At 40.4% G+C, this 25,079-nt stretch overlaps 1 protein-coding gene and 1 long non-coding RNA gene across 2 annotated transcripts in view; one reads left to right on the forward strand and one right to left on the reverse strand.

Moving 5' to 3' along the window:
* Positions 1-4,778: 4,778 nt before the first annotated feature.
* SRI (sorcin) lies at positions 4,779-19,040 on the reverse strand. Its single transcript, XM_059073890.2, has 8 exons — positions 18,858-19,040; positions 17,897-17,980; positions 15,736-15,805; positions 8,526-8,569; positions 7,585-7,732; positions 7,230-7,343; positions 6,132-6,190; positions 4,779-5,158 (listed from the first exon to the last, which is right to left on the reverse strand). Exons 1-8 carry the CDS (start codon positions 18,906-18,908, stop codon positions 5,132-5,134), a joined length of 597 nt encoding a protein of 198 aa, XP_058929873.1. The 5' UTR covers positions 18,909-19,040; the 3' UTR covers positions 4,779-5,131.
* The window catches only part of LOC136794852 (uncharacterized), a 209,151-nt gene continuing 202,861 nt past the window's right edge, over positions 18,790-25,079 (forward strand). The window contains exon 1 of the long non-coding RNA XR_010842210.1: positions 18,790-19,104. This is a non-coding gene — a long non-coding RNA (uncharacterized lncRNA). The remainder of the gene's footprint in view (positions 19,105-25,079) is intronic.

Below are 25,079 nucleotides of genomic sequence, written 5' to 3' on the forward strand. Positions count from 1 at the left end.
GGTCGGCCGCTGGTGGTATGACAGGGAGAGGTGCTGCGTGGCTAGGGCAGACCTGTGTGCTTTGCAGTTTTACTGAGTGTTGGCTGTGTAAAGCCTCATTGTCTAGTCATAATGGGCCAATGCCTGGTGTGGGTGTCCCTGTTGCACTGTTCATAGAACCTGTATCGTACCTGGAGGTGCTTCAAGGCTGGCAGGGGTTTGGCTTAAGGACATCATCATTTCATGCTTTTAGGTGTCCTTGAAATCAAAACCAGGGAAAAAGTGTTTGTTTTTCTTTTCCGTTTTTTGTTTTTTACAAAAAGGCATACAATGAGTCTAGCAATGTTGCGATAATATGCTTAACAAATTCATCAATACTGTTTTTGAAGAGTTTATGAGTTTTTGAAGAAACACGTATTTTCCTCTCGTTAAAAAATACATATGCATACAAAACTGTACTATACTATGATACGTTTACTTTAGGGCTTAGTCTCGTTTTATGGTTTCAGATGTGGATTTGTGTTTTGATGGTCAAGCTCTTAAAAAATGCAAAGAGCCCCCAAATGTTTAAACACAGTGGTGCTAAGTTACACTAGATAACACAATACAGAAAGTGCTGATAGGAATTAATACATTTATTCAGTAATAATACAAGAGTTCTTGCTAAATTATACATGTGTATCACTGCCTGATGAGAAACCCCACTTTTCTAATCCAGTACAAAATCAAACTGTGATTCAACAGCCAGTCTTTTTAATGAGTAAAAATGACCCAATATCTTTGTTTTGTATGGAAACCTTTCTTTTTTTACACTAACTTCAAAGATGCTTAGCAAAGGTTTATTCAGAATAATAAGCACGTGCTCCTTTTTTAACTTTCTGGAAGAGACTTGCCTCTCTCCAATTTAGCATCACAAAAAGACAACTTCTTTTAAAAACTGAGTGTTTTTATCTAAACATAGCAGTTCATGTTAGCCAGTGTAGGTCTGCACTGGTGTTTTCCACATCTATCATCTTCAAGGGGTGATGTCCCATCTACAGCTAGTGGAAGACACTGCGTGGGGAAGTGTTAATGGCAGCACCATTTCACTTTTGGTAACCAGGTAATGTATATAGTTTGGCTTCATTTTAACATTATATTCTCTCGCTGCTCTGCACTTCAGGTTCTTAAACTACTTTAAACATTATTACTGGGTTTTGGCAAACAGCAACTGAAATATATGGCAACTGCTTTCCAGATCAAGTGCGATTTGTTTCATGGCTGTTCAAGTTATAAAGTTATACTGTAGGTAAACAAAATCTTGCTGTTTTTAAAGGTCACTGTAACTTAAGGTTCAAATTTCTGGCACAATTTTATTAGTATTCACTCTGAAGCTAATAAGGTACCATGGTTTTCTATGTTACTCTCATTGTAACATCAATAAAGTGACTTTCAATAAAAGATTGCTGTTATTTTGATGCATGACTCCCTTTAATCCTGCTTTTCTCCCAGTCACTCTTTCTCTTTCAGAAGCTCTGTGGGCATGCTGCTGGGGGTTTTCTTTTCTGTTCCACGCGGTTCTAGAATGGACCATCGGCATGGGGAGAAATACCACGATCCTTTAGTGAAGCCTGAATGCTTGCTTTGTTGGACAGTTGCCCCAGCTGGGTGACGTATGGAGTCTTCTCTATTTATCCACCTGCCTTATTTCATGAACACTTTCTCCCTCACCCTAATAAGGATCAATTTACTACATTTTGTCCTAGAGCCCAGGCAGTGGTGCTTATTTAATGAGTTCACTTGTGTCAGACTGTAAAGCGTTGCGCCTTGGATGGGCTCAGTTTAGATACATGAATTCACTGCCTAAAGAATTTTTCCACCCGGCCTTTTCATCATCTCCCCAGCAGCCCTTTCATCTACCAGTCTTTACGCTGGCACTTGGAATTTCCTTGCCCTCAGCTCCTAGTCTGCTGAGGAAAAAAGCAGTTATAAGTAAAGTATTGCTTTAATGTGAGAAAAACAAGTTATTGACTAAGGGTTTGTACATTTATTATGAGATTTAAAAAATGGTGATTACATATAGCTCCATTTCTTCAATTTATAGTATTTTAGGCATATAAGAATCCACTAAGATAAACACTGAAACAGTAACACACTCAGCGAGGCAAAAGCAAAGTCTAGATCAGAGATAGCAGAAGTTTTCGCTCACATGCCATTTCGTGGGTTGACGGTACCGCCTGGAACGTCACGCTGACGTGGAGTCTAGACTTTTTGGCTCAATAGGAGTGAGAGCTCTGATTAATGAAATATGACTGCTGTGGTGCAAATCTATGCCAGCTGTCCTCGGGGAAGCACAGGCCTGTTGCAGCCACATTCCTATGGAAATGCTCAGAAAGGGCTGTAAGTACTTTATAATCACAAATCTCTTGACACACCATGATAAAGCACTCATCAAAATTAAATTAAATCTTGAGTTGGGGTGATTTGAGGAACTTAATTCTCCAAATGACTGAAGTATTCAAGTTTGAGCTCACAGTTCTATTATGCTCCAACTAGATGCTCTAAGAAAAGCAGACCAAAAAGTTTTGAAGAAGGCGGTGAGGCTGCACTGGATGTATTTAATGAGTAAAACAGAACCCACCATAAAACAGAAATAAGGTAACACGAGATTCACTTGTAATGAGGATTTTGGCTGTGTTAAAGAAAGAGGATGGATATGTTACATTTGTCAAGGGGAGGGAAACTTTCTAACTGCAGGACATACTGAAGACCAGGCTGTACGCTTTCAGAAAGAAACCGTGAAAGTAGAAGCGGAGGAGATAAGGATATCAATAATTAAAGCTGAATTATTTCCAGAAACACAGTTTTGTAACACTTTAGTAGCACTTACCCAAAAGCAAATTCAGAACTATGACTGATGCAACACACCTTGGGACCTACCAAAGCAGTCAGATGGTGCAAGAATGGTGCATTATCTTTGGTCAGCAAGGGCCTTCTTCCTTACCACCTTGTCACCAGGAAATGACCATTTCCTTAAACTATGATTTCCTCAGAGGATCCTGATGAATTTGAAGCCTGTAGGTGCTAGGACTCTTAAGGTGAGTTCCTTGCCTCCTGGTCCTCTGAGCCCCAATTAGTTCTCTTCTGTACAGCTCAGGCTCAAGCCAGGCTTTGTGACCTCACAGACAGTATACCTGGAATGAAACCTAGGCTCACCATGAAATTAATAGAAAGCAGGTTGACTCACATTCTGAGATGTAGCCTGAGTGTGACTACATGACAGAAATACATAAGTTAGGGTTTAATAAATATTTGTTAAATGTATATATCTCTGTGTGTGTGTGTGTGTGTGTGTGTGTGTGTGTGTGTGTGTGTGTGTATGGGGAGAGAGAGCGCGCACGCAATATTTGAAAAGAGTTAGTCGAATGAGGCTAAAGATGCTTAGAAAATGTTTTTTCATTCGTTGACAACTAATTGATCATCTGAATGGTTACTCTCACAGTGTGCCCTAAAATAAGAGAGATTTTGCTGGCAGGGAGACTAATTTTATTGTTTTATCTGTTAAGCTCTTTTGCTAAAAATAGCAAACCAGGCCAGCTTTAAATTTAAGAAACAGAAACATTACTGGTGCTTATCATGCCAACACTTTTTCATATTCAGACTACCCCAGGAGGCATGTATTACCTCCTTTCCAAGATGGGGAAATTGAGGCTCTGAGTTTATCTAAAATGATCAAACCACATATTTAGTAAGAGGCACAGCCAGCATTAGAATCCAGACCTTACTAGTACATGGTTTAAAAATTAAAACAAAAAATGTCTTCCATTATAAATGTAATACTTGCTTGTCAGAGAATATTTGGAAGAGTAGCAGGAAGGGGGAAAATGAGCTCATAATTCTGACTTCCAGTGGAAGCCACATCAACGTTTTTGTATACTCTTTCCAGTCCTTTTACTGTGTGTATGTATATATTTTTAACATCTTTATTGGAGTACAATTGCTTTACAATGGTGTGTTAGTTTCTGCTGTAAAACAAAGTGAATCAGCTATACATATACATATATCCCCATATCTCCTCCCTCTTGAGTCTCCCTCCTACCCTCCCTATCCCACCCCTCTAGGTGGTCAGAAAGCACCAAGCTGATATCCCTGTACTATGCAGCTCCTTCCCACTAGCTTTCTATTTTACATTTGGTAGTGTGTATATGTCCCTGCCACTCTCTCACTTTGTCCCAGCTTACACTTCCCCCTCCCCGTATCCTCAAGTCCATTCTCTACGTCTGTACTGTGTATATTTTTTAATGTAAGTGTGAACACATGGCATATCAAAATGGATGTATCACCATTTTAAAAATTAGCATCTTCTGATTTTAAAAGGAAAGCAAACACATTATAGAAAACTTGGAAAATACTTAAATGCATAAAGGGAATTAGTCACCTAGAATCCCATTAGCCAAAAATAACCACAGTTAATATTTTCATATATTCCTTTAGTCTTTTCCCATCAATTTTCTTTTTTACATAGTTAAGCTCATAATGTTCAAGATTTTTAAGTATAGTTAGCAAAGGTCTACATGGATGATGACAAGAAGAAACTTGATGACAGGCAGTATTTGCCAAATTATTCAACCAGTTTCCATTTATACAGCCATCAAAATAATATCTGTAAGCCTTTAAGCTTGTGTTAAGTTTCCACTGGAGATTCCTGACATATATTACCAGGTTTGTTTTGTTGTTGTTTTTTTTGCATCCAAGTGGGTCACATATAAAGCTTTCAATACCATGTAAAAGCCCTTCTAAAAGAGGGACGACAACAGCGGTAGTCTGATGAAAAGGTTTTAGTAGCTTACAATGAAAAATACATAATGTGCCTTAAACAATTTGCACACTTAAATTTACATAAAAGAGGCTTAGCAAGAAAATAAGGCATGATTAACAATGGCTCAAGGAAGTTCTAAATGGTGTTTAACTGACCGGATCTGATATTAATAACATTCCAAAGAATATATTATCAAAACTAAAAAATTCAGTTGTACATAAAGTAATAAACCTTTACAACAGCTGTTAAGGAGAAGTGGCTGTGTAAGTTTGCACACAATTACTGAAGGCAAAGAGCAAAGGAGAACTCCAGTCGGAATGAATGTGGATTATCTTCATAGGTCTTCTTCCTGATTTAAACACTCATGACGCATTGAATGAACTGAAAGAGAAAAATCAGCGTTACACTGCAGACCTCAGAACACAGAATACACCCTAGCTTATTTTTAGGCAGCTTACCTTTCGGTATTCTCATTTGAATTGTGGATTAAAAAAAATCCTTTTCAAAATAGGAGTAAATGATGAGTGGAAAGGTTCATTTTTTGAAGGAAGCAGTCTAATATAAAACCCAATGGGTTTCTCACGTCAAAGCTTCTTACAAGAAGCTCATCGTACCCCAATGGACAAAGAATTATTTAAATTCCAAATAATATCTTACTCTAGACATGGTCATGATCAAAGGCACCTACTTACAAATACAAGTAACAGTACAGTTTATACCATTCTAACCCATGGGGAACTTCAGAACTTCAGTCTTACCCCACTATTCTACCAGACTGCCTTTAAAACGGTTTATTCCCTTGAAATCTGCTTTATTAAAATAAATTCTAGCGTGCCAGTATATGGATGCACAGAAACAGAATATCTGACCCTTCCCTTGCAAATCAGAAACCTCAGTGTAGAAGCATCAGTATTTGCTGTGAAATGTTTGCTTCACCACCAAACACACAGCAATAGACTCTGCCTTTGCTCTCAGTTTTCTTTGCATTCTTCCAACACCAGTGAGGCCCTGGGCACTGCTAATTCCTGCAGCATTCCTGCAAGGCCACGCTGATTACCCCTCTTTCAGGGAAAATGGAACTTGGGTCAGGACGTTCAGATATTCCTCAAGTGGCCCTTCTGAGGCCAAAGCCTATGGACTTTCTGCTCTACAGGCCACCTCTCCGTCCTTGGAAACAGAGTGGGACTGGCACCTGAGAAGTTAATGCACACTGAAGAGAACACACCTTTAAGCAGAAGACATAAACATGTTTACACACAAGCCTTTTTAAAGTGTACTCATAACTGCAGCAACTGCTAAACCGAAAATATGTGCATTTTTGTATTTTGTCAGTTCCAAATTTACTGAAACTTACATCATCATACGGAAAATTCACAACACCTTGCTGAGCAGTATCCCGTCTTCGAAAGCTGTCTGTAAAACACCACAGTAAAATTTATTAGTTTTTTTTTTAAGCATCTTATCTGAAATTATAATAGTTAATTATGTTGGCACTGGGTTCAAAATGCGGTAACATTTAAATTGTACAACCAGCCAGCATAAACAAAAGACCAAAGCAAAAAAAACAACTGTACCAATATGAATAGATTTAATATGCAACCAAGTAACACAACATGCAGAAGTTGGCCAACTGTCTTTCTCAATATGGAGCTGGAAGGAAACACCTCATCCCAAAGTCAGTAAAAGCTGCACTGACTTCCGAGACCATTCCTTAATTGTGATGGAAGCACAGAATTTCTGACTTCTTAATAACATAGATATTGCTTAATTAGGAAATAGATGGATGGAGTCCTTAATATGACAAACAGCTGTGATCAGATATTCTACCCATTTGAGCTGTGTCCTAGTAAATGAAAAGGATTTACTTTAATAAAAAAATCCACCCTCAAACTTGTCAGGATGAAAAAAAATCATAAAACCAGATATTAAAAAGGGTAAAAAGCTAAAGAGAGGAATGAAACCAGAAAAAAAATACAAGAGAAAGAAAAAGAATAGAGGGGAGAGAAATGTAGAGATTATTGATACAGCTACATTTAAGAAGGACGTCTGAAACAGAGACCACGATTTTAAATCTTCCAACAGGAGGAAATAGGAAAGAGCTACCAATGGGTAATTTCACTTTTTTCAAGTATTTCATATTCTAGGGAGAAATCACAGAATATTGCTCATACTCTGATCAAAAACGTATCAGTTCGTTTGTTATGTTTTGAAACATTTTAGTAAAGTTTAATTAGGATTTTTTTTGGCCAGGCCACTGGCTTGGGGGATCTTAGTTCCCCGACCAAGGATGGAACCTGGGCCCTCAGCAGTGAGAGCATGGAGTCCTCACCACTGGACCACCAGGGAATTTAGTTAGGATTATTTTAACAGCAGATTACTTAGTAATGTGAAAAAAATTTCTGAGAGAAGTTATTCTGCCAGACATGCTTAATAGTGATCTCAAAGGACACACCTGTTAGAGCTCGCAGCTTGACGCAGCAGGCGATGTAATCATCGAAGGTGATCTTTCCATTGGTGCTATATCGTTTTGCAATTGAATTCACAGCCTGGGGACTCAACCTAAATCCTGAAAGGGAGAAAAATCATCCAGCAAAAAAAAAAAAAAAAAAAAATCAAGGATTACAAAAAGACCGTTAAAAATAATCAAGCCCCCCCCAAATTTTTAGGACTGAGAGGGCTCATTTAAATTACGAATATGCACTACTTCTACAAATAGAAACCACCTTCATGTTAGCACTCAGTTTTAGAAATTAAAAAAAAAAATTACTTCTCCCAATGAACAGAGAGGTGGAGTCAGTCATACCCACCCATTGTTGTTAGGGCCTTCTGCAATTCCTGGGGATCCACTGTTCCACTCCTGTCGCTGTCAAAACTGATAAAGTGTTGTCTCCAGCCGTTTAGTACAGCCCAGAGTTCTTTAAACTCGTTGAAACCCATTGTGCCTGACATATCTCTCTGAACTGTAATCAAGGATTAGCACATCTTTATTTTGCAACATTTTCTAATGATTAAATCAAAGATCAAGGATAAGGGAATTTAATATTCTTTCTGCTGAAAAAGTTAAAAATGTTATACATTCTTTTGGACATGATAGGACAAGAGACTAATGATATAATAAAAAGGGCCTATGGAGAAAAAGCTCCGAGTACCTATTTCCCCTGGGGAAAAAGATAATTGATATGATGTGATTACAAGGAAATAACGAGACCATTGTGAGCCACCTGTAACAACCAAACTGGGCTGCACTTTCTGGGTGGCCCAGGCTATGCTGCTTGTCCTTCTGTCCAGGGTCCTCTTTAGCCCTAACACTCCCTTGGTAAGCCCTCCCAGACCCACTGTTTTCACTTCTGGAAAATGAGGTGGGATGAAAGAACTATACCATCAGCACTAGCTAAACTAGTCTAAGAACTGTGGTGTGAAAAATCCCATTGCTTGAAGGCCAGGTTTGAATCATGCAGGGCAATTAATGTCACGGTGAAAAAGCCTCCCTGACTGCTCCGGTTTCTATACTTGTTTGTCTTTGATGCTTCCTCAAATTCTTAAATAACGAATGTTCTACTTACTAAACTTCCTTCCTTTTTCACACCAAATACCATCTTGAAAGCTAATGATTTGAGAAATCTTTTTTTGTGGTCATTTGTCACTTTGTGTTTACCGAGTATTAATCCTTAGATGAATTCCTTCAGGAAGGATTTTTTTTTTTTATCCAGAAAAAATAACTCTAGGCCACAATCAAGGTAAAGGATACATCCAGCATTGAAACCATAAGCCGGCAAGTCTCCAGGTTAAAAGCTGTTAAATCAAGAAAAGTACATACATATTAATACAATTTCAAAAATTCACATTACATTGGATACATTCAAATTAATTAGGAATGTGATTATTTATACACTTTTATTTTTACATGCTCCTCAGTCTACATGGAACTAAATTCATGGAGCTTTGAAGTAGATTTTTTTTTCCAGCTAGATAGGATTCCTTCGAGAACCCAAATTTAATTTTAACAACTTTAATAGAAATCTTTTAAAAAAGTTTTGCATCGTACTGTTAATATTTTTAGGTGTGATTTATGGTTTTGAAATTGGGGGAAAAAATGTCCTTATCTTTAAGAAAAGTATACACTGAAGTTATTTGTAGGTGGAATAAATGTTAAGAAATCTGGAATTTGCTTTAAAAGAACATGGGCAGGATTATAGATAAAACAAGAATGGCAACACACTGATAACTGTTGAAGCTGAGTGATGGGTATACAGGAGTTCACTGTATAATTACCTCTGTTTTTGGATAAGCTTAAACTTTTCTATAACATAGTTTTTAAAAGGTATTATATTCTTTCTTGCCTTTGAAACTGTAATATAGTGAGTTCAATTCACCATAATGAACCACAATGTATTATCATCCACCATGGTGAATGGGAGGGTTAGTTTGCTTTGTTCCAACTCACAATGGACTCTAGCTGGTTTGCTAGTTCTGAGTCTGATCATGTTTTTCTTTCTTTTCCCTTTAATGTCATACACTGAATGGTCACTTCCTACCCCAAACAGCCTATGGCCTCTTTTCATAGACGATAAGATAAATACACTTGCGAGAATTGTGCGTTAAACAAGAGCATTCTGGACTAAGACCTGATGACCCACTTAGTGATGGCCACTGTTCAGAAACCTTTTTAGTTTACTTACAGTTCAAGGGTGTTCTGAGGGCATTTCCATACCTCACTTAGACAACCAAACTAGAATACACTTATTGGTTAATGGCCTACTGGTACTCTAAGCATTGACAAATTAAAAATAAAGAATTCCTTGCACCTTACCAATGACTTTGAGGAAGGGTTCTGAGGTACAAAGAAGCTGTAAAACTAGAAAGAAGTGACAAGGGTCACGTGGGCAAAGCTAGCATAAATTTGACGAGTTTGTTAAGATGCACAAAGAATTAACTTTTTTTACAGCTATTACTAGCTTCATTTTTATCTCTAACAAAAGTGAATTTAAAACACAACTAAGCTAACTCTTATTACTGTAATGTCTCCAAACACTGCAAACTATAGGTTTTCTACTTTTAATAGATTCCTCTGTTTGGCATATCCTGGAACCCTGAAATAAAAGCTTGGGGACTGTTTCTATTTTGGTCCTTCAACCTCCATCTGATCCACAGAGACAGTTCTCTGAGGTGAGAGGAGGCAACACTTTTCTACACTTTTGAGAGTTGGTTGGTTCTTCATTCTGATTTTTAAGTTGTGTGGAGGTATGAAGTCTCTCTAGTGGAGACCAGAGGTTCTCAACCCTGGGTGCTTATCAGAATCATCCAGAGGCTTTAAAAGATGCTGACATCTGGGCTGCACCAAAGAACAATTATTATTATTTTTTCAGCTTTATTGAGATATTATTGACATATAACATTGTGTAAGTTTAAGGTGTACATTGTAATGATTTTCTATATGTATATACTGCAAAATGATTACCATAATGAGGTTAATTAACACATCCATCACCTCACATAGCTACCTTTTGTGTGTGTGGTGAGAAGTTTTAAGATGTGCTCTCAACAACTTTTGTTAAGTATAGTCACCACCACCACAGAACAATTCAATCAGAATCTGACTATGGGACTCAGGCATTACTGTTTTGTTTTTTTTTTTAAAGCCTCTCAGATGATTCTAGTGAGTAGTCAAGATTGAGACCACTCTTCTACTCAAAGTGTGATTCCTGGACTAGCTGTTATTAATATCACCTGGGAGCTTTTGTTTCTTCTTTGTTTTTTTCTTTTTGTGGTTTGATGGTGTATGGTCAGGCCACTCAGGATGGCTCTTCTCTTGCTCTCTGTACATCCTCTGCCCGACCAGGGCCTGCATCACCTATACCCTAGGCACAGGGCTGACATTCCTACGTACTTGCCCTGGGCCCCAGCTGGTGACAATTCTTATCAAAGGGGCAGTGAGTGCCCCTCTGCTGGCTTCCCTGGTAATGAATGAGCCCACCTGAGGTAACCCCGCCTTATAACTGGCAGTCTCCCCTTCCCCTCTGGAGTGAAGCCTGCTGCCATGTCCTGCCCACCTTCTGCTGCACACGGTGGGGTGTTGCTCCAGGACCTTGCTTCAGACGTATAAGCTCCCCCATCCATTAAACCACTGATGTCTCTGTTGCTGACTCGGGGCTCTTTCTTCAGTCTTAAAACTGGGCAAGCGCAGGCCTTGTAACAGATGGTTTTCTTTTGTATTATGCTTGTGTTCAGTTCTTTTTGTTTTTTTGTGAATCTACTGTATGTTTTTGATTTGTGGTTACCCTGTTTTTCAAGTATGTTAACCCACTACTATATCTGGTTTCTTTAGACTGATAGTCAAATAGGCTCAAATACATTCTGAAAAAAAACACCACATTTTCTTACTGTCCTCCCCCACACTTTATGATTTTGATGTCCTCTATTACATCTTCATGTTTATCCTTTTGCTGTTCTTTGTAGTTATCATCGCTTTAAAAAATATTTTTTGGATTTTTTTTTAATCTGGATACTGGCTTATTTAAATGATTTTCTTTCCAATTGTGCTTTTCTCTTTCGTATAGATTCTTGCTTCTTTTCTACTTAAAGAAGACCTTTCAATATATCTTTTAGGATATGTTTTGTATTGCTGTATTCTTTTAGTTTTTGCTTGTCTGAGAAATCCTTTCTCTCTCCTACTCTAAATGATAATCTTGCTGGGTAGAGTATCCTAGTTTGCAGGTTTTTCCCTTTGGAGACTTTGAATATATCATGCCACTCCCTTCCGCCTGCAAAGCTTCTGTAGAGAAATCTGCAGATAGCCTTATGGGTGTTCCCTTGTAATTAACTCTGTTTTTCCTCACCTGGGAGCTTTTAGAACTGCAGCATCTCAGCCCTTAACATAAACCAACAAAATCAGGATCTGTGCTTTTAACAAGATCCCCAGGGGATATATACTTACATTAAAGCAGCTGGTTCAACCTGGACCAGCAGGCCCAGAAACCTGTTTAGAGATGCAAATTCTCAGGTCTCACCCCAGATCCTAATGAGAAATGCTAGAGCAGGGCCCGGCAATCTGGTTTTAGCAAACCTTCCAGGTGATGCTGCAGCTGCTGCAGTGTAAGGACTACGGCTCCAGAGGGCCTGACAACCACAGGACAGGGCCAACTGTGTTTGGGTGTAAAGCGAGGCTTTTGGCGGCCAGGAAGCAGCCAGTCCCTGTCTCCCAGGTCTATGAATGACACCATTACCCGCTCAGCCCCCTGAGCCAGAAACCTGGGAAAGTCCACAATTCCCTCTACCTTGACATTTGATCACCTTCCGAACAGCCTTAGGATCCATCCAACTCCAGTCCCACTGTCCTATCCCCAGTGCAGTCAGCACTTCTCTTATCTCTTTGACTCCAAGGGCCACCTAACTGGTTTCCCTGACTCCCCACGTTCCCCACACCCATACTCCCCAATTTGGTCTTTCTCGTACTGCCAGGGAAATAGGTGCTCTTCTACTTAAGACCCAGTGGAGGTGTTCCACTGCCCTCAGGATAAAGTCCAATCACCTTAATTGGCATGTAAGGTCATACACATATTTTCTCAGTTCAGCTCCTTTCCTACTGTTCATTCAACCCCAAAAGCTACCTCTGGTCAATTTCTCTCAGTTCCTTGATTGAACCATCCTCCCTCTCATCTCTGGGTACACACTGTTCTATCTGCCTGGAGCACAGCTTCCTACCTCACTCACTTCTTGGTCTGCATCACTTCTGCTCAACTTTCATTTCTCCTCAGTTGAGGTATCGATTCTGCAAAGGAAACTTTCCTGACCTCTGTCTGGGTTACTGGCCCCTCTGATGTGACCCCACAGCTTACAGTAAAAGGTAAACCCTTTACCTACCCCAGCGCTTTTCACTGTGTTCCCCAGGCACTGTTGGCGCTTGCAGACCCCAGCACCTACCACGTGGTAGGTGTTCGTTAGAAATGTGTTGGTTGGCCAAATGAATGAACACGTGAGACTGAATTCTCATCCCTATGCAGGAAGCTGTATACCACTCTCAAAGAGCCTAAGGAGGATATGGTTTTTAAACGGACTCTTCTGATTTTCACTGATACTTAAAAGTAATGTATAATCCCTTAGGTAAATATCAATCTTTCTTAAGTCAAAATTCAAATATGGGTATATGATTTTTCCATTTTAGGAAGTCTTCTATTCTCATTAATTCACCAAATGCCTATTAAATATTCATTATGTGCAGGACTCAGGGTACCAGGGACATCGGAAATACAAACGTGACACTGGAACCTGGCCCAGCTGACAGTCTAAAGTTAAAGATAAGTCATGTGCACAAGGTAGAGGATGGTAAGCCATAATGGAGGCACCCAAAACTACCAGATGTTGAGGAGAGGCTCCTTCTTGGTAAGAAAGACTTCATAGAAGAAGCAGCATTTAAGCCAAGTTTTGAACAACAGAAAAGTTTGGGACATCTGGCGGCAGCCATGTAGAGCTAGGGACCTGCATAAGCAAAGAGAGAAGCAGTGAAGTCCGGACAGGCAAAGGAAGTGGGAGAAATTACCGTTAGATGAGGCTGCATCACTGAGGAGACTGAATTCCCGGGAGGCTGTCTAGCTTTTGTTTTATATGGGCACCATGGAGCTACTCAGGATTTTTAGAAGAGAGTGACAGGTTAGAGCACTTTGCCAGGGAGAACAGAAATCTGGTCCTCTTTTGTGAGAGGACTGAGAAGGGAGGGAATGAGGTAGGCAGTGGACAAAACAAAACAGAAAAGTCACCATTCTGGGCAGTTCCAATGAGTTAGAACACTGACATCTAATAAGTTTGGGTGAGAGGAACTCCTGTTCAATTTTAATAGTATTCTTTTTCCACAGAAAGAGCTTTTACTAATGCTAATCCTATTTTAAATAATTTCAAAAGAATCTTAGTTATAATTTTATCTTGACTCTCTAGCTCCTTTCTCCTGTTCATTCCGCTAAAATACCTCAAACAACTTTTCTTCTAGTGGAAATCCACAACGTAACAGACCTAGCAGGAAAATCCCACCTGCAGTTTCTCTCAACCTTACCACAGAGGAACAACTACTACACTCGAGGAAAAAAGAGCAACTTCCCTCATCAGCGCCACCTCTAGGCATGACTGCTCCCTCTTAAACCGGTTAAGAAGGTGCCATAGGTTTCTCTATCCCCCCTGCCACCCCTAGCGCCTGTCCGTCCGCACTTTCTGGCTTGGAAGCTGGGTTGAAAAGACCAATGGCTGTATAACTTATGCATTACAACACTCACTCTGACATCTCACAACCAAGATGGTTTTGTGGTTCATTACAGCCTCCACAACCAGATGATAGCAAGCAAATTAATTCAATCACATGATCCAGATGATTCAGGATATGTCGTTTTTATAACTCAGTGATCTAAGATCATTAGTAAATGCAGCTTTCTCAAATGAAATTTTTAAAAGGAGTGCTCTCCAAGGATATACTGCCCACTTTGTTCGATTTGAAAACTGGCCACACCTCTTCTACTGAAAGGGTATAGAGTAATAGTCTATGTTGTGACATGGTTCACTTCTGTAAACCCTGCTATTAGACCTTCTTTGTTCACCAGCTCCAATTGCTTGAGGTTAACAACTAATGATTTAAATGTATTGCCTACAATAGCTTAAAAAAAAAAAAAACCCTAGTCTAGAAAAGGACTTCTTTTCTTTAGGACCAGGGTAGATGACAGAAATGCAATAGGTTCCTCTTTTGAATTAATTCCCACAACTAGGAAATCTTAATTGGATACTGAAGTCATAAAACAAAGGATGATAAAAATGGATATGCAAGTAGTTTAAAAAGAGAGCCACCTAGTAACTGTGCCATATCAAACAGTCAAAAATGGCCACTACGGGTCCTCAAGTGTGAATTCTAGTTTGAGTGTTTTTTGTTTTTTTTTTTCTTAAGGGACCTTAGTTCCCAACCAGGGATCAAACCCGGGCTCACCGCAGTGAAAGCACTGAGTCCTAACCACTGGACCGCCAGGGAATTCCCTAGTTAGAGTGTTCTAATTCACAGCTTACTGGGAAGCTGAGGCTTCGATCTGATGTCCTGTCTCAATTAACACCTGGCAGAGAAGTTGGTAGGTCATGTACATTAGCCAAGACACTATTCTCTACCATGGTCAAGACATGATTTGAAGAGAAGCATGTGGCATGTGTGGGATGCAGCATCTTGGCAGGAGTTTCCTCTCTGCAGCTCATGCAGAGTCAAAAGGCAGGAAGCAGGTGTAAGTACAGGGGCGGTCTGTGAGGAACTGGGGGGTGGCAGGAAGGAGGACTACTGTCAAGAGTTTAGAAATTAGGAAGGGCACGTCTTACTTAGCCTGATGTAGAAAGAGGAAAGACCTGGGGGATGTCAAGGTGAGCGTTCATGCTGCCAGGAGCTGAGACCAGGAGTGCAGAACTGGCTCCTTGAGGACTAGGGGTTGGGGACCAGGCACCGGGGAAAAGGGAGGGTAGGACCAACTACTCAGAACTAGGCATGCAGGACAGGCCACTCTGGGACCAGGTGCACAGGACCAGCCACTCAAAGCCCTAAGTGCCACCAGGCTCAGAGACAGAATAAGCTCTTGGCAAACAGTCAGCAGTGAATGTTAGCTCCTATCATTAACGACACCTGACCTGGTGGATTTCATTTCAGCACTCTTACCTCATTTTCTGAGGAGGCCATATAGACTGTCATTGGTTTGAATGGTTCCAGATACATGGAACCCAAATCCAAGAAACCCACTAAATCGGTGGGTAGTGTGGAATCATTCAGTTAGAACTGTTTCCAAATTAACATTTTGAAATACACAAGAACCAACTGAATTCAGCTTTTGAAATTCTTAACTTTGCTGGATCAGAAAAGCTCAGATTCCTTGAAGGCCATAATAATCACAAGTAACATCTGAAATATGCAACACAACAGTGTTTCTAGAGACACTCTGGGGCTCCTAACTTACGTTTGTATCCTCCAGCAATGCCCGACTGTGTCAGGCATCTCTGCAATTCATCAGCATCTATTTGTCCATCCTTTAAAAAAAAAAATAGGAAAAGGAATCACAATAGTGATTTCTACTTTCTAGTTTTTTGTTTATATTCAGTATTCAGTGTAGCAATAATGGTAAAGAAAATGAATATTATCATGCATGAGACTTTTTTTTAAAGGGATGCCTGCTAAAAGTAGGCATTCTTTTTCCTCACTCTACTTCCCATAACAATTTAATGACAGAAAGAAAGACAAATTGTTAGGGCCTCTTCTGCAAATGTATAATTAGGGCCATAAACAAAAAACACATTTCTTAATACCTAGGTAAAGTGGGCATTCAATTTCAGGCTTTATTTTAAATAATCATTACACAAGAATTAACCAAGTCTGAAAGCTGCTTACACCTATACTTTAGTGGAAATGATGAAAAGGTATTGGTAATACTAAATTTCTGAATTAGACTTGGCATAAATGTTCTCAAGTATAAGATTCCTCTTTTAATAAAACAGTGAGGTGAATTCAGTTTCTTCCACTGAGACATGATATTTTTAAATGTATAAATAAAACTAGTTTCTGTCTTGAACTACTCTCAGTCTGAGCTAGGAATCTGCCAAAGCAAGCATTTTAAAGTAAAATTATTTATGCAGTTGATTAAAAGTCTTATTACTCTTTCTAGCCTTTTTTTTTCGTCGGGGTGTGTGGAAAGCAGGGTACACAGATGGTATCAGTAAATGAAAAGTCTGGTTCCCACAGAAAGCGTCCTCTGTGATCACCTTTGCTTATGATGTAATGAATTGTTTATTTGGATCACGATTATACCTGGGAGACAGAGGTTCCCCATGCTTATTCACTAGCTGACCTAGGTCAGAACTAGATACATGTTACTTTTAGGGATTTTAAAATAAAATACCTCAATCCTCAAGTCCATGACTATTATATGTTCTAGACGAGAGGCATGATCAATAATGTGAAAAACGATGGGCATGCTGCTGCAGGCCAGGGCTGCTGAAAGCTAAGCAGGGGGGGTCACTTACACGGCTGCAGGCACAGGCAATCTAAGAATAAGAAGTCTTGAGCTTTGCCCTGTCTTGTGGTTTCAAAGATACTGATCACTAACAGATGAAGCAGATACGTAAGGGGCAGCTCTTTCAGTTTTAGACTCAATTTTCCAGTGTTTCTCAAATGGTATTTCTTAGAGTGCTATTCTAAAAGGTGGTTGTAGGTTGTTATTCCATAATAGTCTAAGGCATTTTCACATTAAGATTGTGTTATTTCTAGCTTTTGATTAAAACAAAGCTAAGCTGAATTCATAAGCACAAACACCCCCTCTGGACATGTTTGGGTTATACCAACAGTATATTTACCATATACATTCACTGACCTGGGAGCTGGGGAAGGGGCCTCCCTCAAGATGCACGACCGCCTGTCATATGACTTAGAATGTAAAGAAGTGAATGGTCTTGGGGTGCTGACCTTAATTCTCTCTCTGGGTCAACAGACCACAACACCTGATAAGGACAAGGAAGAGCTGACCTAGTAACAGCATCTGCATCAAAGAGGAACTAAACTGTTCAGAAGATTAACTTCTTGATAGTAAGAATATAGTACCTTTCTTATTTTGAAGCTGGTGGGTTTTTACCATAAATACCTATTTCCTAAGGGGGTAACTGATTAACAATCAAACTCTACCCAAAGAAAGTGTCCCCTAGAATCTGGCTACAGAATTACTAGTACTACATGCTTTTAATTGTACAAAGAAGGGTTTAATGTTCAGCAGATCTGGTATTTCTTCTCTGGAAACCACTATGGACCCTGACAATTCAGTTCTAAAGACATCTTTCTACCGTACATATCTTCAAAGCACATTTATACTAGCCTGTTTTATTGAATCTGACCCTAATTCAATTACAAGTTTAGTTCTGAATGTAACTTAAACACGAGGAACCCTTTGTCCTAATTTGTTCTGAATATTCAAAAATAAGTAACTGCCTATGAACTTCTCTTTTTTTTTTTTTCTTGTGCAGAAGCAAAGGAATTCTTTTCCAGAGGAAAGGCTGTTTCTCTATGCCACTATAACAAAGGTTAATACAAATGTAGAATCTGACAGTCCTTTAATGTTAAAGGGAAAAGCTAACCTGTCCAGCTACAGCAGCAAAGTAACCATACAGCGGATCCTGAGTTTGTCCGGGAAACGCAGGCCCTCCGGGAGCCCCTCCATACTGTAAGAAAGGAAACAAATGCATCATTCCGCTGACGAAGTTTTATTCTTTCACCACTGAGTGCCTCATGCAAAGCCAGGCAATTGCCAGGCCTTCGCTGTCAGTCGTTTGCCACCGGGAACTCTCTACCTGCAATCACTCCTCCCCTTTCTCCCATTCTCACCCCGTTATAATTTAAAAACCGGCAGCTAGGATCAAAATGAGTAGTCTTGACAGTGACATCAGCGTAAGTGAAGCAACTTTACAAATCCCCATTAACCCGCAGGCTACTGAGATAAACGCAACCTGGGCATGCAACTTACATTTTTCTAGCGTTTACGGTATTTTTAAAGCGTTTTGAGACAGGTGTAGCCTCGGGAGGGGTGAGGTGTGTCAAGGCGAGGGAACTTTCTCTTTTGGAAACAGTTCCCACGACGACTCGCATCCCTGACGCAGGGCGAGGCGGCCTTCCTCCCGGAGGTCTTTGACTCTAACGGACTTTCCCTGACTTTCCTGTTTTTCCCACTTTCTTTCAGAGAGGGAGAAGTGGACCGCAGGACCATTCTAGATTAAAATGGCTGTTGCTCTCAGGGAAGGCGGAGAGGAAGGCAACTCCCCAAGTGCACGATTTCACGCCGCGGATCCGGGAGTCACAGGGTGGGCTTCTTGGGTCAAAACCACCCGCGCCCCGGCCCCGCGCAGCCAGCCGGGGGGAGAAGGGACAGAGGGAAAGAAGGCGCTGGAGACAGAGGCCGGTCGGCAGGGGCCCGGGGCGAAGCGGCTGGCAGGGCGGGGGCGCCCGGGAGCCGCCCCGGCGGAGTCGCCACGTGTGGCCTCTCGGCGCCCCCGGCGTCCAGGGGTCGCACCCCGGCCGCGAGCCCGGGCGTGCAGCACTCACCCCGCCTGCGTAGAAGCCGCCGCCGGCGCCAGGGTGCCCGGGGTACGCCATGCTGCCCTCTGTGCCGCAGCCCTGCGCCTCCCGCCTCCCCGCCGCGGCCGCCTCGGGCCGCACCACCGGAGCTCACGGGGGACGCGCTTCACGCCTGCCGGCCCTGCCAGGCTCCACTCCCGGCCTCTCGTCCCCTCCTGTGCTCCGCCCGGTCTTTGGTGTTTTATGTACTCAGGCCCTGACGAATGGAGGTCCGGTAAGTGACTTCAGACCCGTGATACAATTCGCACCTGGGACTCTCCTCCCTTCGAAACGAATGGCACGTTCCGACACTAACCCAGTTCCTGCGGTATTCTTTTTCTCTTCCTGCTTGGACATCTTCTGTTACGCTTTTTATTTTAAATAACTTTACTGGACAGGCCTACGGGCTCTAAGCAGAGTGCGGTATTGGGGGAAGGGGCTGAAGGCTTTAGGGCAGCTCTTAGATGCTTTCGGGGAAAGGAGACATCGTCGAAAAATCAAAAGTTGAAAGCGCCCTCGGGAAACAGGAATAAACTCGAGGAACAGAGAGCCAGGGAGCGTTGGCTGGCGGTTGCACTTATCACTTAACAATAACGGCGTGTTTCCTTGCTAGCGGACACTGTCATCTCCTGGCTAAGCTGGGTGTGACTCGGCTATGGCCTGGGGAGTATAGAGAGCATTTATTGGGCAGGGCAGCCTCGCCCAGATTGTTATTAGAAATTGAGTTGTTTGAATTATCTGGATGATTTAGGCAAAACAATCCCATTCTCTGAAATTACACAGCTGCTCTTTATGCAAGAAAAGTTTAGCTCAAGCTTGAGAGTATGCTGGTAAATATTCAGGAATGTGAGAGAGCTGGAACTTGGAACTTCACTCAGTTGATTCAGGAAATGGTTTTCTTCACAGTTTTCTTTTTCACCTAAACAGTTTGAAGCATTTCAGATGTGAGATTTTTGTTTGGTTTTGTTTCATGTAATTTCAGTCACGCAGAATGTTTTTCTGAATTTTAACGTTTTAAGAAATGCAATAATGAGCAAGATTCACAGTATTTGCTATGGAGGTTGCACAGAAAAATTGAGTCATGAACATTTAACAAATATTGGAGCACCCGCTGTGCGAGGTACTGTGTTTGTTCATCGTGGTGGACCGGGTTCCTCCCTACTGAGTTCCTGGTCTGTGTTCTCACTAGGGTCATTGTTTTCCTCTTATGTATAAACTTCCCTCTCAAGTCCTCTTTTTGGATACCCAAATGCTAAAAGCCGAAGTCCTGAATTGTGAGAAGATTCTAATAGTCCCTGTTGTCTTATATCAAATAAACTATATATTACTTGCTTTGTGTTTTCAAATACCACAGCCATCATCAATGTAGATTAGACATATGAGTCCTTTGGTCTATGTGGAGTTTTTGGTTTTTTTCTCCCTACTATTTTTTATTGTGGTAAGAGCACAATATGAGATCTACCCGCCTAACAAATTTTTAAGTGTACCATGCACTATTGTTAAAAGCATGCAGTGTTGCACAGAAGATCTCCAGAACATTTCCTCTCACATGACTAAAAATCTATACCATTGAACAACTCCCCATTTCCTCCTCTCAACCCCTGGCAACCACGATTCTACTTTGTTTCTATGAGTTTGACTACTTTAGATACCTTATATAAGTAGAATCATGCAATATTTGTCTTCTTGTGATTAATTTGTTTCACTTAGCATACTGTCCTTGAAGTTCAATCATGTAGAATATTATAGGATTTCCTTCTTTTTTAAGGCTGGATAACAATGCATTGTATGTATATACTACATTTAAAAAAATCCATTCATGCATAGATGGACATTTGGCTTGCTGCCGCATCTTGGTTACTGTGAATAATTTTACAGTGAACATGGGTGTAAAATCTCTGAAATCCTGTTTTAAATTATTTTGAATATATACCCAGAAGTGGGGTTTCTAGATCATATGGTAGTTTTAATTTTCTGAGGAACTTCCATACTGTTTTCATAGCAGCCTCACCATTTCTAATTCCCACTAATAACGTGCAGGAGTTCCAATTTCTCCAAATACTTGCCAACGCTTATTGTCTATTGTTTTTGTTTTGATAATAGACATCCTATTTAAGTTCTTAGCGCATTTTAAAATTGGGTTATTAGGGGTTTTTTTTTACCATTGAGTTGCGGGAGTTCCTTATGTATTTTAGAGACTAACTCCTTGTCAGATATATGGTTTGCAAATATTTTCTGCCATTCCATGAGTTGCCTTTTCATTCTGTTTCTTTTGCTGTGCAGAAGCTTTTTAGTCTGATATAGTCCTACTTATTTATTTTGTTTTTGTTGCTTGTGCTTTTGGTGTCATAGCCATGAAATCATTGCTAAGACCAATGTGACAAAGCTTTCCTCCTAAGTTTTCTTCTAGAAGTTTTACAGTTTTAGGTCTTACATTTAAGTCTTTAATCCATTTTGAGTTGATTTTTGTGTATGGTGTAAGATAGGGGTCCAATTTCGTTCTTTTGCATGTGGATATCCAGTTTTCCCAGCACCATTTGTTGAAGAGGCCATCCTTTCTCTATTGTGTAATTTTGGCATTCTTGTCCAAGATCAGTTGACTGTATATGCATGGATTTATTTCTGGGCTCTCTATTCTGTTCCTTAGCCTCTGTTTTGAAGTCTGTTTCTTCCAACTATAAGGAATAGACGTGAGGGCTGAATTCAAAGTTGAGTGTACACTCCTCCAAGACTCAAGTTTGAAAGAAGTATAGCATAAAAAATATTTGTAAGAATGCAGAACTAGTTTTATGGATAAGCATCTATGCTTATTGTCATTTCAGTTGTCTTTAATACCTTCCTACTGCCCCGCTGCTAAAGAATTGAATTTAATGGAGTGCTACAAATGAAATTCTCACAATTATTGCTAACAAATTGGTAAGCTGCTGCTGCTTTAGTTTATGAAAAAATTTGTGGCAACTAATAGTAACAGACACATATATAGTACTTAATATGTGCCAGACCCTCTTCTAAGCACTTTATATATTTGCTTAATCCTCATAAAACCCCATGAAATGGATGCTGTTATCATCCTCTATATCCAGTTGAGGGTACAGAGGAGGTGAGAGAACTTGCTCAGAGCTGAATTATACTACCGGGCTGTCTGGCTCCTGGAGTCTGTGCCCCGTATCAGGGGGCAGCAAACTTTGTAAAGGGCCAGATAGTAAATAAATTAGGTTTTGTGGGACGTACAGTCTCTGTAGCAACTACTTAGTTCTGCCCCTGTACCATGCAAGCATCCATAGACAATACACAAATGAATGGCTGTGGCTTTGTTCCAGTACAACTTTATATATGGACACCAGAATTTGCATTTCATATAATTTTCATATGTCATGAAATATTCCTCTTTATTTTTTCAATTATTAAAAAAAAGTATGTATCATTTAGGTCCCAGGTGTATAAAAGCAGGAAGTGGGCCAGATTTGTCCCTTGTGTAGTAGTTTGCCAACCATTGTTGCAAACACTGTTGCAAACCCCTCCAGGATTCTGGTTTATGACTCTGAGAGAATAGCGTGTTAGGGAATGATTATTGGTTTCAAGATAAAGCTTATAGGTACTGGTGGCTGAGTTACCCTGAGAAATGCTGACCTCCCTGGGGTAGGATCCTATGTATAGAGTGGCTTCCAGTAAGATGGTCAAAAGGAAAATTCTGAAACTCTGACTCATTGGTCTCAGTCTTTCCCTTTGTAGTAGCGGCCAAGGGCGTGCACCATGACAAAGATGGATGCAAAGCTAGCTTTTAAATGTTACTCATGTAACATGGATTCTTTATGGCTGAGTATTGCCAAGCCTAAAAAAAAAATCAGGAAAAAGTAAAGATTCAATAAGAACTCTACAAGAATAGAGGTGAATACAGACAATTTAATTTTATTGTTTTGATATTCATTCCAATGGAAGGGGTGAAAGTGGAGAGTGAGAGAAAAGAGCAGCTTTACTAAGTTCTTGCTTTGTGCCAAGTGTTGGCCTAGGTACTTCCCTATGGTTGCACTTCAAGAACATCACCTTGGAAAAGAGATGCAATTATCCACATGTTATAGATGAGGAAATTGAGGTATAGGTAACTTCCCCAAGGTTACAGACCAGGTCTTGAGCCCAACTGATTTATCCAACTCTAAAGCATGGGTGTTTAAAATGTAAACAAACTACAAAGATGCTGAACCAAGCTTACATTTTCCCCATCACTGTGCCGCTTCCTGAGTAATTTGGGCAGAAGAGGGGCTGCCAGAGAGGAATCTAAGGGGTAGAAAAACCCTCCAAAGTTTATAAGAATCAGCCTTGGGCAAGAACACAAATCATCAAAGAAATAGTTCAGAGCGAGAGGATCCTCTCCTTGTGTCTGTTTTTTAATTTTGAACCAAATAAAAACCCCAGTGGAATAAGAACTCATTCTTATCTTATTCCTATGCCTTCAAATCACAGAATCCTAGATATGGACACTAAAATCCTCACGTCATTTAAAGAAACTCAGCAACAGAGCACCTGAGCTGTATAGTTAGAAGAGGGCTTCCTAACTGGTATGGACAGTCTGGGGAGCTGGAGTACTGTGTTATTTGTCCTAACAATTTTCTAAGTCCTAGCAAAAGACTGTGAGAGTTATGCAGCTGTACCACAATGATTGAGGGTCCTGGCAGCAGCATGGGTCAGGGAGAGAGCTATGGGAGGTTTATATTTATTTATTATTTTTTGAATTGAAGTATAGTTGATTTACAATGTAGTGTTAGTTTCCAGTGTACAGCAAAGTGATTCAGTTATATATATTCTTTTACATTATGGTTTATTACAAGATATTGAATATAGTTCCCTGTGCTATACAGTAGGACCTTGTTGTTTATCTGTTTTACATATAGTAGTTTGTATCTGCTAATCCCATACTCCTAATGTATCACCCCCTTTCCCCTTTGGTAACGTTTTCTATGTCTGTGTGTCTGTTTCTGTTTTGTAAATAAGTTCATTTGCATCATATTTTAGATTCCACATATAAGTGATATCATATGACATTTGTCCTTCTCTGTCTGACTTACTTCACTGAGTATGATAATCTCTAGGTTCAACCACATTGTTGCCAGTGGCATTATTTCATTCTTTTTGATGGCTGATTATAGGAAGTTTCTAGATAGGCTATGGATCATAGTCATTTTGGAAAGTCATTGGAATCACAGAAGGCTTTGTGATCAACTTCCCCAACCATGTTGTTTTACAGATGAAGAAACCAAGCCTGGGAGAGGGTACATGGCTCAAGCTGTTGAAAGGCTGGCCTAGCCTCATGTAAATATTTGACTCTTCCAATTAAAGTTGTGGCATTATCTGAATATACCTCTCAGAGAGGGTCTTGATTTTTTGTGGTGTACCTTCCCCTATCCATCTGTATTCATACTTTGAAGACAAAAGACAATGTGGACACTCTCTGCTCCTGGAGAAAAGTTAACATAAAGTACTGAGTGTGGCATCCAGAACTTTCTCACTCAGAGAAGTGGTGAAAGAAGTAGTCTAGATAAGTAACTGCCATTCTTTCACCATTTCCTGCAGTTGAATTGCTCACAGGTCTAACATATCAGGAAGAAATGAACAGTAACCTTTGCCAGATTAAGGTCTCAGCTTTCTTTTAACTCTAATCTGGGTGTGTCGCTTCATGATTTAAAAACCTCTGCCGGGCTTCCCTGGTGGCGCAGTGGTTGAGAATCCACCTGCCAATGCAGGGGACACGGGTTCGAGCCCTGGTCTGGGAAGATCCCATATGCCGTGGAGCAACGGGGCCCGTGAGCCACAACTACTGAGCCTGCACGTCTGGAGCCTGTGCTCTGCAACAAGAGGCCCGTGCACCACGATGAAGAGTGGCCCCCACTTGCCACAGCTAGAGAAAGCCCTCGCATAGAAACAAAGACCCAACACAGCCAAAAATAAATAAATTTAGAAAGATATAGAACATTATTTAAAAACAACAACAAAAAAACCCCTCTGCCTTAGAGAGAACTCAGATCTCCAAATATGTGGATATGATTGTTTATAACAACATATATAACTAAGAAGTATTATTTCTATTTTCTTAAGATGGATGGGAAATAATTTGAAGACTAGAATCTTCACTTGGGAATAAAAGACACCCCTTTTCTCTAACTGCCCAGAGTAAAAGCCCACTTAATCATGTAACTATAGTATTTTAAAGGAATA

This window comes from Kogia breviceps, chromosome 9, assembly GCF_026419965.1.
Source record: "Kogia breviceps isolate mKogBre1 chromosome 9, mKogBre1 haplotype 1, whole genome shotgun sequence".
NCBI classification, from domain to species: Eukaryota; Metazoa; Chordata; class Mammalia; order Artiodactyla; family Physeteridae; genus Kogia; species Kogia breviceps.